This window comes from Diabrotica undecimpunctata, chromosome 5 (assembly GCF_040954645.1).
Source record: "Diabrotica undecimpunctata isolate CICGRU chromosome 5, icDiaUnde3, whole genome shotgun sequence".
Lineage (NCBI taxonomy): Eukaryota > Metazoa > Arthropoda > Insecta > Coleoptera > Chrysomelidae > Diabrotica > Diabrotica undecimpunctata.
In genome coordinates this window covers 3,875,100-3,891,748 of record NC_092807.1, presented here as the reverse complement: position 1 = coordinate 3,891,748, position 16,649 = coordinate 3,875,100, and the positions used below count along the sequence as shown (strand labels likewise).

Sequence of the window (16,649 nt, the reverse complement as noted above, 5' to 3'; positions counted from 1 at the left end):
TTCATCTGTTTGATTAAGTTGACTTTGGTAGAATTATTATGGTATGAGTTGTAGTTAAGGTATCTACCTATTACATTAAAGATTCTTTTGAGATGGTAAATAAATATAATGGCTACATACTTCCATCAAATTATGTCCTCGTTAGCCTTGACGTTGTATCCTTATTCAGCAATGTTCATCTAGGAATATGTTTGACATCAATAGAGATCAACTGGGACCGTATTAGAGGTTGTTGTTCCATGTCTTACGACAGATTCATCAGCATCGTCGAATTTCTCTTTAATAACACTTACTTCTCATTTAATGATAAATTCTATCAACAAACTTTCGGTACCCCTATGGGAGCTAAGATTTCTCCTATCATTGCAACTTACGTTATGGATTATGTATTAGACTCAGTCATTCCTTTACTATCCTTTAATATTCCATTTATTAAAAAATATGTTGATGATATCATTTTGGCTATACCCAATGACAAGGTTGATGAACTATTAGACACTTTTAATGGTTATGACCCCTACATCCAGTTCACTATAGAGAGGGAAGATGGTAATTGGTCCGTCCCCTTTCTCGACATAAGGATGATCAGGGAAACCAACAACATCAAAATAGATTGGTATCAAAAACCGACCCATTCTGGTAGATACCTTAACTACAACTCATACCATAATAATTCTACCAAAGTCAACTTAATCAAACAGATGAAAAATAGAGTAACAAAACTATCAGATCCTTCATTTCATACAAAAAACTTACAAATCCTACAGAAACTTTTTATTTCAAACGCTTATCCAACACCATTAGTTAATAAGATTTTGTTTAATACTATCCATGACGAAGATATTTCACCTTCCTTCGCGACTAACAATGCTGATCCTGATGTCTTAAGTGGGAACCCAGTCTCTGATACTCCTATAAACAAATATTTTTCATTACCATATTTCAAAGATATCACTCCGGGGTTAACAAGGATTCTGAAAAGTGTTGAAAATAGCTTTGGCAATAATAATAACAACATTAAACTTAATGTAGCTTGTAGATCAGCCCTAACAATTAATAATCTTTATTCTAAGATAAAAGATAAGACTCCCATAGATAGGCTTAGTAATATTGTCTACAACATTCCATGTCTCTCTTGCAACAATTCCTACATCGGTCAAACATCTCAATTATTGAAATCACGTATTACATTACACAAAAGTGATTCTCGACTTCACCCTGACCGTTGTGCATTAGCCAAACATGTCCATTCCACTGGTCATCTCATGGACTATACCAACACCACAATTCTCCACCGTGAGAACAATAAATCTAAAAGAGAGTTCATTGAAATGTCCTATATTTTTCTTAACGATTTCTCCATTAATGTTAAGAGTGACATCAAGAATCTAAGCGATATATACCACCTGTTACTTAAATCAGATACCAAGAACAATACTATATCACAGATTACTAATTTGACTGATATATCCATTAACAACTAACATACCTTTATAATTAATTTTCATTAACAAAAAATATATAACATTCCCTTGCTTTTCTTAGATACGTCTCAATAAGATTCAATAATACATGAACAATAATATAATTAAATAAAGAAAATCAAAATAATATTTCCCTTTACTGGGATTTAAATTTATTCGTTTTTTACCAATGAACCTTAACGACATAAAGATTCATACCAATTATAATGAAGTTGTCAGCGCTTGCGTTCTGGCTTAAACAGAACCTCACTTTTAACTATTTAAAATCAAAATTTAGTTATTGCCGACATTTCAAAGAATTACCTCCTTTTAAATGTAGTTGCATTGGGTTTTTCGATTAACCTTGGGTAAGCCTTTACGTGTCAAGTTCGAAGCTACCATACATTTCAATTCTTATAAAAAACTTTTTTTGCACATAGTAACAAAAAACACCACTATGTTACTAGCAAAGTTTTTTAATATTCTAACTCTACAATTCTAAGTTACGGTAAGATCAATAATGTTTTAATAGATAATATATGGTAGCTAATTATAATTTATTCTCTTTCAGCCCTGAAGAAGCCAAATTAATTCTCTTTGGCGAAAACGTTCGGCGAAACAATTGATACACATTAGAGTATTTCTTGCAGATTTCCCCAATATTTAAGAGTTTACTATATATATATATATATATATATATATATATATATATATATATATATATATATATATATATATATATATATATATATATATATATATACATTTGAAAACTTTAGGGCGCACAAATCTAGGGCTAATTAGGCTTATGGTCCTCTAGTCTTCACAATTCATGGATACTGATATAATGAGACAAAAACTAAATTACAAACTACAAATAAATATTTTACAAAATTTAATAAAAAAATCCTCCTTACCTTTGGTAGCAATATGTAACACATATCTATCGATCTCTTCGGTGTTGTCAGGCAAATTTGCTTGGATGCTGATATCTCTAGCAGTTCTATACAGCTCATCGCGATATGCCACGTTAATTTCAGTTTCTTTCAAAAGTTGAAACAACGCGTTACGACCGTGCGATCTTGCAGCAGCAAAGTGGAGCATGCTTTGACCGTGTTCGTCCTAAAACAGATATATAGATTATTGTTTGATTAGTTTTTCTCTAGTATCAATAAAATCTCCTGCTTTTCATGGTTTCATTGGTGCAGCCCGAGATACTCAAGACGGGATACAGTCCATGTTTGCTGACCTTTATAATTTGTTGTAGATTCTTTTTAACTTTTAGTTCGGATTTTCCAGTTTTGTACCGCACTCCAGTTAATCTGTGAAAAAATCATCGATTTTCGATCTACGATCACGTAAAAAGCTTATATTTTTTCACAATCATAAAAAGTGAAAAAATTCATTGTTATAAGTTCCACCGCATTTTGCACGTATACATTATTTAAACGAGGTTTTTCCCAATAGGAGGATTGGAAGACATTGAACGATCGAATGACCGGCTAGATCCCCCGATTTGACTTCTCTCGATTACTTCTTATGGAATTATTTAAAATCTAAAATATATTTTAATAGACCAAACAGTATTGCTGATTTAAAAGATAGGGTAACGGAAGAAATTACCAAAATAACCCCAGAATTCGTTCAAAACGTTGTACGAAAATTCCAAAATCGCCTCGGTTATTGTCAAGAAGTGAATGGTGGTCATTTTGAACATTAAATTTAATTGTAAAGTACATTGAAAAGTACATTCTAAATAGTATGTGACATTATTATCTTCATTCAACCTAAAGTTTTGTGATAGAGACATTATCAAAATTTTACATCTTTAAAATCAATTTTCTACCAAACTTAAAAAACTTTAAATTGCTGAACAGAGGACTAAAATTCCCTTTTAACAAGGTGCCATACGACCCCCTTTGTTATTTAAAATTTTCGCGGGGGTGCTTATAATTCAAAGGGGGTGCTGGAGGGATATAATATTTTCATAAGAAGAAGCTATTTCCCATCTTCCTTCCGACCAAGCCGAAGTTGCCAGACAAGATGTCGCCAGAATTCTCCGTACTTCCAAACCCCCACCTTCAAATATCAGTCTTTCAGAAAGACGTGCAATCAACGAACTTTACAACAACCCTGACATCGTCATCCTTCCGGCCGACAAAGGTAATGCCACCGTCATTCTCAACTCTTCTAACTATTTCGACAAAATGTCCGAACTTCTGAATTCCACAGAATACAAACATGTCCCAAATGATCCAACCACATATCTAGAAAAAACGACCAAATCCATTATAAATAAGTCTACTCTACCTCCAGACCTCAAAAAATCTCTTATACCCAGAGAAAAATCATCCCGAATTCCAAAGATATACGGCCTTCCAAAAATCCATAAGCCCAATGTTCCCCTAAGCCCACCGTCAGTGCATACAACTGTCCCACTCAGAAATTGGGAAAACATCTCGCTTCATCCTTACAACCATTAGCCGAAAACGCCTCGTCCTTTGTCAAAAACTCTTTTCATTTCATTGATCTTCTGAAAAACTTTTCTATTTCACCCTCAGACATACTAGTCAGTTTTGACATTGTTTCTTTATTCACCAACATTCCCATCGATGAAACCATTTCCATCTTGGACTCTAAACATCAAATTCCCCAAGACACATTATCTCTTATAAAACACTGCATGTCTAATACATATTTCACGTTCCAAAATCATTTCTATTGTCAAATCAAAGGTGCCCCAATGGGATCGCCCCTCTCTCCCGTAATAGCAGATATATACATGGAACATTTCGAAACAGTAGCCTTGTCCTCGTCAAATCTCAAACCCACCTGCTGGTTATGGTACGTTGATGACACCTTTGTCATTTGGCCCCATGGTAAAGACGCATTAGATCTCTTCCTCTCCCACCTGAATGGAATACATCCCAGCATTCAATTCACGATGGAAGTTGAGTCTGAAGCATCTTTGCCATTCCTTGATGTTCTTATTCAGAAAAATCCACCTCAAAGTTTTTCCTATTCCGTGTACCGGAAACCCACTCATACAAACCGCTATGTCAATGCCCAGTCACATCATCATCCCGCCCGCCCAATTTAATTCAGTCATCAACACTCTTATTTCCCGTTCCATAAGACTTAGCGACAACAATCACAGGTCATCCGAAATCAATTAAATAAGACAAACACTCCTACAAAACGGCTACCACAAAACCCAAATCAATAGAAGCATTCAAAAACTTCTAAACCCCATTCCATCCAAAAAAGAAACCTTGCCGCCGGATCAATCCAAAATCTTTCTACCTTTCATTAAAGGTGTCACTGACAAGATCAGTAGAACTCTTATCCCTCTTAAAATCAAAACCATCTTCACCACTCACTCCAAATTGTCCAATCTCGTCAGATCCGTAAAAGTCCAAATCCCCAATGAAGACCATGGTGTCTACGAGATACCTTGTTCCAGTTGCCCACGTACATACGTAGGACAGACAAACCGACGAATCCATAACCGTATTTACGAACATTCTCTATCAGTCAAACATTCCGATACCACTTCAGCCCTAGCCCAACATCATATTCAGACAGGCCACAAAATAGATTTCGAAAAAGCAAAAACCATCGCTCCCGTCCGCTCATTAAAAGCGAGAATCATTCGTGAAGCTATCGAAATTGAAAAACGGCCTAACAGCTTGAACACGCGCGATGACGCGAAACGATTGCCGGCAACATGGCGACCCCTGCTTCAGCGACCTCCCGCCCACACCGCTCAGGTCACGTCAGTTCAGACCACGTCATCGCATACCGTTCCCGTGCATACAGCGAGTATAAAAGCAGCCACACAGGGTAAGACCGGTTGTCACTCGACACTGAGGAGTAGGCAGATTGAGACCTCAGTGCCGAGAGACAGTTCTTGCAATATAGAACACGATACTGGTACGTCTCGAGTGAGGGGAGTAGGCAGATTGAGACCCCGAACTCGAACCGAACCGTATCACTCTTGATAATGGCTCCAAAATGGGTGCCGAAACGTCGAGTTTTAAATTCTCAACGCGGTTCTTCCCGAGAACTCAGTAATTTTCATTTATCTGACCGCGGAAACTTATCCGAACATATATATATATATATATATATATATATATATATATATATATATATATATATATATATATATATATATATATATATATATATATATATATATATATATATATATATATATATATATATATTACTTACTCTACTAGTAGGACTAAAAGCTGATTCGTCTTCTTGATCATTGTTGGGATCTACAGTGACGACATCTATGGTTGCAGGTATTGCATTATTGTTATCTCCATCAGTAGGAGAGCCTGTTATAATATGTTGGGGTTCCTCCTATAATATAAAAATATTTATTGAATTATTTAACTTCATGATGAGGTTACTATATTTCGCTGTTATTCATTCATTTGCTGAGCAAAACCTGCTGAGCTCATAATTGTCACCTACAAGCCAATTTAAATAAAAACAAAAATTATCAATTACCTGTGTCTTTCCCCTGGATTTAATACTGTTTCTGTTGTTCGCAAAGTTATACAAATACTGTGCTAGGTAGGCAATGGGATCGTCGGGACGTTTATTGGCAACTTCAGTCAACCCCTTGATTAGCGGATCCCCCAAAGCTAAAAACAACGAATTAGTGAAAGTTTAAAATATAAACAACGCTCGAAATAATGACGCAAACCCTTATTGCAACCCTCTGGTATAACTTATGAGACTCACATGAGGCTAAATATCGACCTTCCTCTGTAGCGAAAAAAGGCATATCGACCTGTCCGTTTTCGGCAGTCAGTTTATCTGAAACCAAAGAGACGCCAGTGTAAAATTAACATTGTCGTCGTGGACATCGGAACAAAGTGATTATAGATGGCTGTGTAACGGTTGACAATTTTTCACATAAGCTGGTAGTTTGACATACTTGACAGCTATATATTTTTGACAGTTTTACAAGTTTTCTTACTTTTATTCTCAAAATTAGCAGTTGTTATGTAAAAGTGTTAATTGATAACATAAAAAAGCAGACACAAGCGACTGACTTAAAATTTATTTTACTTTGTGAGGCAATTCTAATTATAACATATTTTTTTCATTAAGTTATACAGTGGTTTATATTGCACTATGGGAATTATTGTACCGTCTTTTCAGGCTTTAGGAACTTGTCTAAAAAGAAGCTAGAAGTTCAACATTTACAGACAGATGGATATGAATCGCATTTGAGATGTCGTTTAGTCACAAAAAGGTTTTTAGCTTCTTTTATGTTAATTAGTTATCTCTGATGGTAGCAGGATATTTGCAATTTTAATATCTTGTACTTTGAAATCATGTATTGTTACTAAAAAAAATTTAAATAAGACCTAATAATGTAAAATGGTTGAATTTGTGATGTACAGCTGGTTCCTAAAAAAACTGATACGACTCTTAGTAAGATTTGATCATTTTGAGCAGTGTATTTAATAATTGGTCTGACGTTATATAAATATTTATTATGACAGACAAATAATAAAATACACAACAAACAATTGATTACATACATTATATGTTAATTCATAAAATGTAATAACTATTATTATGGTCTAAATTTTGATATTATTATGAATTCCTGCATTTTATAGAGTATATAAATGATAGTTTTTACAAAAAATAAAGTTGTTTTTATTATTTTTAGTATTATTAAGAAAAAAAAGCCTAAGGGATAACTGAGCACTATCACGTGCAGACAAATTTTTTAGCATAAGTAGAACCAAGTTTTTCTATTGTTACGATAAATATGACTCATGCCTAAACTGTAAACATGTTTTTCTAATAAGTATTTTTCTAGTAGTTTCAACTACGATAAACTACGAAAGTAGTTGTGTTCTAGTTTTTAGTGATAAGTGTAAGAATATATATTATATATTATATAATATATATATATATAAATTTAATAAAGACTTTAATGAACTAAGTGTTAAAACATTAACGAGGGTCTGGAAGACCAAAACTATACTAAATTTAGGTATCTATGAATAAAATTAATATTTTGCAATATCTCCATCGGCATTGATAAAGGAGAAAGCATTTCTCTGCGTGAAAGGAACTATGAAATTGTCCTTCAGATAGCTCTTCAACTAGCTGTTCAACTCAAAAAAATGGCTCCACATGCTAGCAAAGAACTAAAAGCAAGAATTGTAACTAAATTAGAAGATGGTTGGTCACTATCTGCCGTAGCGAACCGTTTTAACGTAAGCAGACCAACAGTTTTTAATATTAATAAAAGATGGAGAGAACAAGAAACTCTCGAAAGAAAGCAAGGTTCTGGACGACCAAAAATATCTACCGCTCATTAAGATCGTAAGCTTTTGAAGAGATTAGAATAGAATCCTTTTGAAGATGCGAAAACTGCAAGAATTATGTCACAGTTTCCTGGAAGATAGACAACAACTTGGCGCAGAATTAAAGCAACGCGTCTAAGGTACCGAACTGCAGCAAAAAATAAGGTCTTACACCACAACAGAAGCAATCAAGACTTATATTTGTTTTAAACCATCAGCTACAAAATCAAGATTTTTAGGACAGGGTGATATTTACAGACGAGAAAAATTTTCAATCTTCTAAAAAGGGTAAAATTGAAGTTTATAGACCAGATAATAATACATTTAATCCTTTATATGTTGATAGATATCGAGCAGATGGTTATTTTAGCGCCAATGTATTGGGATGGATTTCATCTAGAGGAAAGGGAATGGTATGGCGTATTAGGTTTGTTGGGCAGACTTATCTGAATATTCTAGAAAACATCATGTTTTCCAGTGTGGAACAGTTGTATCCAGAAATGAATTTTATCCTCCAACAAGATAATTGTATTGTTTACACTGCAAATATAATGAACCAGTGGCTCCAGAATAAAAACATCGACCCTTACCATGTCCCAGCTACAGTCCAGATTTAAACCCAATCGAGAATGTGTGGGAGGTTATTATAAAACGGTTGTATTGGCGTTATTTTATACCTCAAAATGCTGAAGAGCTGTGGCACGGTATACAACAGGTTTGGGAAGAGCTCTCTGAAGAAGACAATTTCATAGTTCCTTTCACGTATATGGACCGAAAACTACAAGCTATTATCAATACTGATGGAGACATTACAAAATATTAATTTTATTTTTACATACATAAATTTAGTATAGTTTTGGTCTTCCAGACCCTCGCTTTCTTTCGAGAGTTTCTTGTTCCCTCCATTTTTTATTACTAAAAAAACTGTGGTTCTGCTTATGTTATAAGTTTAGCTGCCTCTGATAGTGCCCAGTTATCTTTTAATTTGGTTACAATTCTGGCTTTAATATATTGTTTTCTCTCTCTCTCTCTCTCTCTCCAATGGCGCTACAGCCCAAATCGGGCCTTGGCCTCCTCCAAACTATGCCTCCAACCTTGTCGGTCCCGCGCCGATCTTCTCCAGGTTCTCACGTCTAACAAATTTTGCGCGTCCGCTGCCACTTTATCCTCCCATTTTTCCGTGGCCTTCCTTTTGGTCTTGCGCCCTGCATTTTACTATCTATGGCTCTTTTCGGCAATCTTTCTGTCTCCATTCTTATTACATGACCAGCCCAGCGAAGTCTCTGAAGTTTAACGAATTCTGAGATCGATGTCTCTTTGAACACTTGGTGGTTTAAGGTTGGTAAAGGATTTTGGAGGCAGTATGGGCTGCCGATGCCATTTACAGTCACCCCACTCAATTTTGTGTGACTCTCTCCAATTTTTTCTTACTTTCTCAAATTTTTCTGGTAAAAGGGAGTAAATTCCTCATATCCTTCTCCAATAATTTCTTAATTTAGAGTAAGAGTAAACCCATTCAAGGGAGTAAACCCAGTCACATGAGCAAGTTCGCTGTACTTTGTATGTAGCACGCACGAAATGCAGATCATATGCAAGAATAAAACGAACATGTAAAATAAAAATTACTTCAAATCATTGATTTATTCATTTGTAACAACTAACAACTTATTTTAATAACAAAAAGAAGAAGAATCTTACAAAACATTTTTAAAAACTATATTTTTAGTGAAAACTCTATTGCTTCCTTGGATTAATTTTCCTTGCGATGGTGTATTTATATCTTTGGCGCTTACGTTTCTTTTTTCTCACTCTTGAGAAAACATAACTAAAATAATGCTTTAAATTATTTTGCTAAATAAATCTTATCTTTAAATTATAGCAACCAAGATTTTTATCAATTTTGCGAAAAAAATAATAATAAATATTCGTAGTATTAATTAGGTTTCTATGTAATTAATATGTATTAATATATGCAATTAATATTGTTAGTATTTTTAATTGAACCTATCATTTTAAGAACAAAATATGAATAAAATGTCAAATGTAAGTAGTTCAGCTCTTCTTTCCTAGATGGCGCTAGGTTTTAAATCTAAAATAACGTAAATTAAATTATTTTATAATAAATTCTACCTTAAAAATATTATTAAAATTATTTATTAATTATATTAATATATAATTAATACAGTAATGTTTATTAAACGTATCGTTTCAAGAACAAAGTATGATTGAAATATGGTAGTTCATATTTCTTTCCTAGATGGCGCCGTTAGTTTACTGGACTTACAGTGTGACCTGTCATAGTATTATAAATACTAAAAAAAATTCTAGTAAAGTGCTGTTAAAAAAACTAAACGTTATGGACTATCTTTTTCCGCTTAATATCTTTTAATAGAATCTTTTGTGAAACTGTCAAAATAAACTATGCCAAGTATTTACAACAGACGCAAAACAACATTTATAAGAACACATGATATTTGTGCTGTTCAAGTGCTCAAATACACACTGTACACACAGTTCTAGTTGCTCTAGAAGAAAATGATCGTGATTTGAGTTTTTGTTACATATTACTGACCTATTTTTTAAATCCATCCTTAACAGTGTTGTACATCATAGAGAAAAAATCATGTGAAACTTTTTGGCACTATATACAAAATGGATATATACAAAAATCATTAACCCTACTTACAAAATGAACGATTTAGGCACTTTCAGCAAGTTTCTTTTTCTTGAAAATGTTTAAGAAAGCAGCTGCTATGTGCATGGAGTTTGACATAGCAAGATCTTTTTCCAGCTGTAATATATTCGCTACGGCCATTGTAAAATCTTCAAATCCTTGTGTTTCTGTCACACCTAGACATTGTTGATTTCCAATACGAACCACGTCGGTGGTACTCGTATTTCTATGATACGTCAAACTTCTGACCGTACACAAATGCCTCAAGTTCTCAGGTTCTTTAATTAGATGAGGAAACCGCAGCGTTAAGTTGTATTGTAAGGTGTTCCCAATAGCAGACGGTCTGGCGGACAAGAATCCCAGTTTCTCGTCAAAAACAAAGTTCAAATGTTGGTGTAGTACTCCTACAAGTCTCGAAACTCTAGAGAATACCTGTCCTACGTTTGCAGGATGAGCGTGGTCGGTACAAGTTATGATTCTAATGTGATCTAAGACATTGACCCACACTGCTAAGTTGGCACCGTTGCTTACAAACACTCCTCTACCGTAAGGCCAGTACTTTCCATGTAATCTATCAGAATCTGGTATATTCCATAAGGGAATAAGAAGGCCGTTACTGGCAAGCACAACTTTGGCTTCTGATGTATCTTCTAACACCTCGTTCATGGTGTAGTAAGTCCCACTACCCTTTTCTTCAATTTCTCTTTCTGGCGTTAGAGGATACAAAGCTTTGGCCACTTCTTTGCTCATCAAAACCGTCGTTATTATCCGTTCCACTAGCTCTAGTTGGCCAGTGTTTAACGATTTAGGTAACTCAAAGCCTTCTATGTTTCTAGAAGCCTCAAGAGTTCCTGATAAAATATACTTGACTTGTGGGTCCAAATCTCTATCAAAATCAGTGTTGGCGTTTTCATCTTTTTCGCTGAAGCTACTGTGTGGTTGATCTGGTAAGTCGTTATAGATATTCAAGTGATTATAGTCTTTTAAAATCGGATCCAAAAATTCCTTAAATACATGATAAGAGTAGAAATCTGGAGCAGACACACCCATAGGAAAGTCTTGCTCCAAAGCTACTCGAAAACTTGGTTCTATAGGAAGTTTCTTAACGCTAGGCCAAATAATATCATACAGATTGTTGTCTTGTTTTGTAAGTCTAAGTTTAACTATATCAAAAACGTGTCTTCTGACGTGTTTGCTCAGAAAGAATCCAGATGTGCTTGTCGAACTAATCGTGCTAGCTGATGTCGTAGAAACCGTCGAACCTCTTCTGCTTTGCAAGACGTTGTAGCATCGTTCCAGAACCGCCAACATGTCTTCGTCATCGAGGTTTTTTCTTGCTGAGTATACATCATTGGGCACTACAGTGAAATATATATATATTGTATTCGATGGTATTGGTAAATCATAAATGATATCAAATATTAGAAAATTACACACTAGAACATGCAGCAGCCTAACACAAAATTCGGGCTTTCGTTTCATTATTATTGCAGGGGATGGATGATTATTGTTATTTGTATTTTCCTTTTAGTCCCTTGCATTAATAGCGAGTTAAAAATTTTGGATTTAAGTAACTTTTTACTAAAAAAATACGAGTACATATTCAAAAAATGCATACAAACTCATTGTTCAATAAATTCTTAACTAGTTAAGTCGCGGCCCTTTCTATGGAAAATGCTTGTGTACTTCATTTTTTTTTGTAGGTATTAAAACCATACGGTAATATTAAATAATCAAATAAAAACTGATAAAAACGAATGATTGATGGTTATTCCCTCCCTCCCCATTGAAGTTCCATTGGGATACACTTTTTAGAGGACGCAATTTTATTTTTTTGATATATTGGGGGGTAAGAATAAGCTTAAGTTCAAGTTTATGGGGTCGCCGCCCTTGTCCCCCGGCCGCTATCTTCGACAAAGGGGTTGCAAAGGATTTTCGCACTTCGTAATCTCGTATACTAGTAACCCTACAGAAATTTTTATTCGACATCAATTGTAGCAAATTGTCTCCAACTTGTTTGACATTAATGAAAGTTAGGCTTAACGTAAACCTGGTAACTATGTCAAATATGTCAATGTCAAGTCAATACCACTTCCCAACGGCGACAATGGGCGACATGATCATGTTGTAATGTATGAATATTATTAATATATGTTCAGCCAATACAGTAGTTTAATTGAGACCTTATTAACATACTTTAAACATGGCGCAGTCAATTTATGGAATCTACGTGTCCAAGGATAAAGTTAAGTGCTAAGTTTATTAAAAAGAAAAATTTAAGTGTTCCCAAAATGGCAAGCATGGTCAATGGAATAGGTTATGTTAAGTTACCCCAAGATTTCGACCTCCAGGGTCAGAGTGCCGCTTCTGAATGGAAATTTTGGAAAATTTCATTCGAAGATTATTTAGTAGCAACAGGACAACACGACGCTGTAGATCAGGTGAAATTATCCATCCTGCGAAATATTATTGGCCATGAATCAGCACGGATTATGGCTACTTTTGTTATCCCTGATGAAGAACTAAATAAGTATGAATTCACAATGCAGCTGTTAGATAAGTATGTGAACCCAAGAGTTAACGAATGCTTTGAGAGGTACAACTTTATAAAACGAGTACAAGAAGATGGGGAGACATTTGAACATTTTTTGACAGAGTGCAGACATTTGGTTAGAAGTTGCAATTACAATGCCCTAGATCCCGATGAGTCATGTGAAGACAAGGCATTAAGAGACAAAATTGTTATGGGAATTAGGGATCCGACCACACGAGAAGCCCTCCTGCGAATAGACAAATTAAGTTTAAATAAAAGCTATAGAATTCTGCAGAACAAGTGAGCAAAGTAGATCTCAAAATTTACAGTTTCAATATAACACAGGAAATATTAATCATACACAGAAGATAGAGAAAAAGAAATATGATATAACGAAGAAACCTTGGCATGAAGAGAAAGAAGTTGAAGAAGAAGTTTTTTTATGCAGAAGGTGTGCAAAAAAGCATGGTCCGAGGGAATGCCCAGCTTATGACAAGAAGTGTAACAAGTGTGGACTAAAAAACCATTATGCAGTTGCCTGCAAGGTCAAAAATATTAAAAGTACTGAAAAAGATGAGTCAACCTTTTCTAATGAATTTTTTGTAAGAAATGTTAACAGCAGGAAAAAGGTATGTAATGTTGATTTGATAGACACTTGGGAAGAGTATATAGAGGTTGAAAATTATAAATTGAAAGCTAAGTTAGACACAGGGGCAGATGTAAATGTTATTCCTTTAAATGTTTATAAAAAATTTAATTGTCAATTTAAAACCAGGCCTACTGAATATGTGTTAAAGGCATTTGATGGAAATGTGTCTCATCCTATAGGTGTAGTAAATTTAAATGTAAAATGTAAGGGTAAGAATATTTTTGAAGATTTTGTCATTGTGGATGGTGCAAGTCAGGTTCTGATATGTGGACAAACATGTTTAAATTTAAGTTTGGTAAAACGTATTGATTCTATAAAAATAAATAAGATAGGCCGGTCTGATTTAACAGATAAATTTATCAATGAAAATTTTGAAGTTTTCACAGGGTCAGGCAAATTTCCTGGCACATATGAAATTACAACAAATGATAAATTTGAACCAGTTTGCTATCCACCTACCAAGTGTCCAATAAAAATTAGAAATTCACTTAAAACTGAGCTAGATAGATTAGTCCAAAGAAAAGCAATTGTTAAGGTAGAAAACATAGACCCCAGGGCAAGCATTAATAGAATGGTGATAGTCGAAAAGAGTAATGGTAAATTAAGAATATGTTTAGATCCCTCAGATCTGAATAAACATCTAGTACGCAAACCTAGAGTTGGGGAGTCCATTGAGGAAATATGTTCAAAATTATTAAACAAAAATGTATATTCTGTTTTTGATTTATCTGAAAGTTATCACCAACTTTCAATTGATGAAAATTCTTCATGGAAATGTTGTTTCTCTACACACTATGGAACTTACAGGTTTTTAGTTTTACCTTTTGGGTTATCAAATTCTCAAGACCTTTTTCAAGAGGCAGTTGAAAAGCATTTTGGTGATATTAAAAACATTGTAGTTTGTCATGATGATATGATCATAGCAGGGGCGTCTCAAGATGAACATGATCAAACGGTCAAGGAGGTGATAAATAGAGCAAAAGAGGTGGGTGCTAGATTTAATAAAGAGAAAATTCAATTTAGCAAAAAAGAAGTAAAGTTTATGGGACTTTTTCTCATTTAGGAATGAAAGTAGATCCTGAGAGGACAGATGCTTTATGTAAATTAGAAACTCCAAAAAGTAAATTAGAGTTACAAAGAATAATAGGTTCCTTTAACTATATTAGACGTTATGTTAAAAATATGGCTGAGCACATGCAAATTTTATGTGAACTTTTAAAAACAATGTAGAATGGCAATGGTTGCCTAAACACCAGGAATGTTTTGATAAGTTAAAGAAAATAATTTCAAATTCTCCAGCTCTGGTACCATTTGATCCAAATAAAAAGATAGTTTTGCAATGTGATGCATCCAAAAATGGAATTGGGTGTTGTATGTTTCAAAACTATGATGGTATGTTGAAATTAGTTGCATGTTCATCTAGGTCTATGAATGAACATGAAATAAATTACAGCCAGACAGAGAAAGAGTTATTAGCCATTTTTTATGGTACACAAAAATTTCATAACTTTATTTACCAGTGTGATGTTGATGTCCAAACAGATCATAAACCAATAATTTCAATTATGCAGAAACCAATATGCAAAATTATGTCAGTAAGGTTGCAGCGTTTAAGGCTAAAATTATTAAAGTACATATTAATGTGTAGATATGCTTTCTAGAGCTAGTTTAAAGGCACAAACCCTTGATTTAGAGATGTTTGATATGGTTCATTCAGTCTCACTATACTTACCAATGACAGATAAAAAAATATATCAGTTCAGAGAAGAAACCTCTAAAGATAAAGTTTTGGCTACAATTGTTGATTTTTATTATAAAGGCTGGCCTAAAGAAAACAAGATTCCAGAGTATATAAAGCCATATTACAGTATTAAAAATGATATATATGTTGAAGCAGGAATTGTTTTTGTTGAAAATAAAATAATTGTACCAAAATCTCTAAAACAGGAAATGATTAGTCTGTTACATAAAGGTCATATAGGAACTAGTAAAACTATTAATAAAGCAAGATCTTTATTTTTTTCGCCAAACCTTAGGGATGATATTGTCCAGTTTATAAAAAAATGTAGAATTTGTGAAAAATTCATGCCAAATAATTATAGAGAGCCAATGTTAGCACATTCAATACCAAAATTGAGGTTCAATAAAATTGCGGCTGATATTTTGGAATTTGGTGGTAAATCTTACTTAATTCTAATAGATTATTTTTCCCATTGGATAGAGATGCTATCATTAAATAATAAAACATCTGAAGCCATAATAGATGCAATGCAAGATGTTTTTTCCAGATTTGGCTATCCTTAATTTTTAATTGCAGATAATTTACCATTTATATCATTTAAGTGTAAAAAATATTAAGTACGATAATAAACAAATTACAGTCCTGACATGTTCACCTCATTACCACCAAAGTAATGGCCTTGCTGAAAAGGCTGTAGGAATTTGTAAACAAATTTTAAAAAAAAGTTTTACAGAAAACTCTGATTATCGTGAGTTAGTTTTAGAATATAATAATACTGCTATTATTTCATTAAGTGCATCTCCATCACAAATATTAAATAGTAGATCTTTGAGAACAGAAATACCAGTAAATAGTGAACAATTACAACCTAAAATTCAGAATGAGATTTATAAACTGTTATCGGACCAACAACAAAAAACAAAAGTTCAGTATGATAAACATAGTAAACGTACACCAACAACTTATAAAAGGGGGGATAATGTAGTTGTTAAGAGTAGTGTTTTTAAAGTATGGTATAAAGCTGTTATTGTAGAAAAAGCTAAAGAACCCAGATCGTACTGGATAAGAAAGGAATGCAATAATAGGATAGTTAGAAGAAACACAAGACACATAAGACCATCACATACAAAATCAGATGTAGCAGACATGTATCTTGAACCTGAGTTGTATCCACACACAAACCCAAATAAGTCCTCATTATAGCTGCTCAAAAAATAATGATAGTAAGAAATGTAATGT

At 33.8% G+C, this 16,649-nt stretch overlaps 1 protein-coding gene across 4 annotated transcripts in view; it reads right to left on the bottom strand.

Annotated features, from left to right (window-relative positions):
- Positions 1 to 16,649, bottom strand: part of LOC140440990 (uncharacterized) — a 141,497-nt gene that overhangs the window by 19,142 nt on the left and 105,706 nt on the right. For 3 of the 4 annotated variants that reach the window (XM_072531356.1, XM_072531357.1, XM_072531359.1), the window contains 4 exons: positions 6,225 to 6,299; positions 5,988 to 6,124; positions 5,700 to 5,837; positions 2,381 to 2,585 (listed from right to left, as the gene is read on the bottom strand). In XM_072531356.1, the coding sequence (XP_072387457.1) occupies positions 2,381 to 2,585; positions 5,700 to 5,837; positions 5,988 to 6,124; positions 6,225 to 6,299 (555 nt within the window). The remainder of the gene's footprint in view (positions 1 to 2,380; positions 2,586 to 5,699; positions 5,838 to 5,987; positions 6,125 to 6,224; positions 6,300 to 16,649) is intronic. The other variant, XM_072531358.1, reaches the window with a different exon arrangement.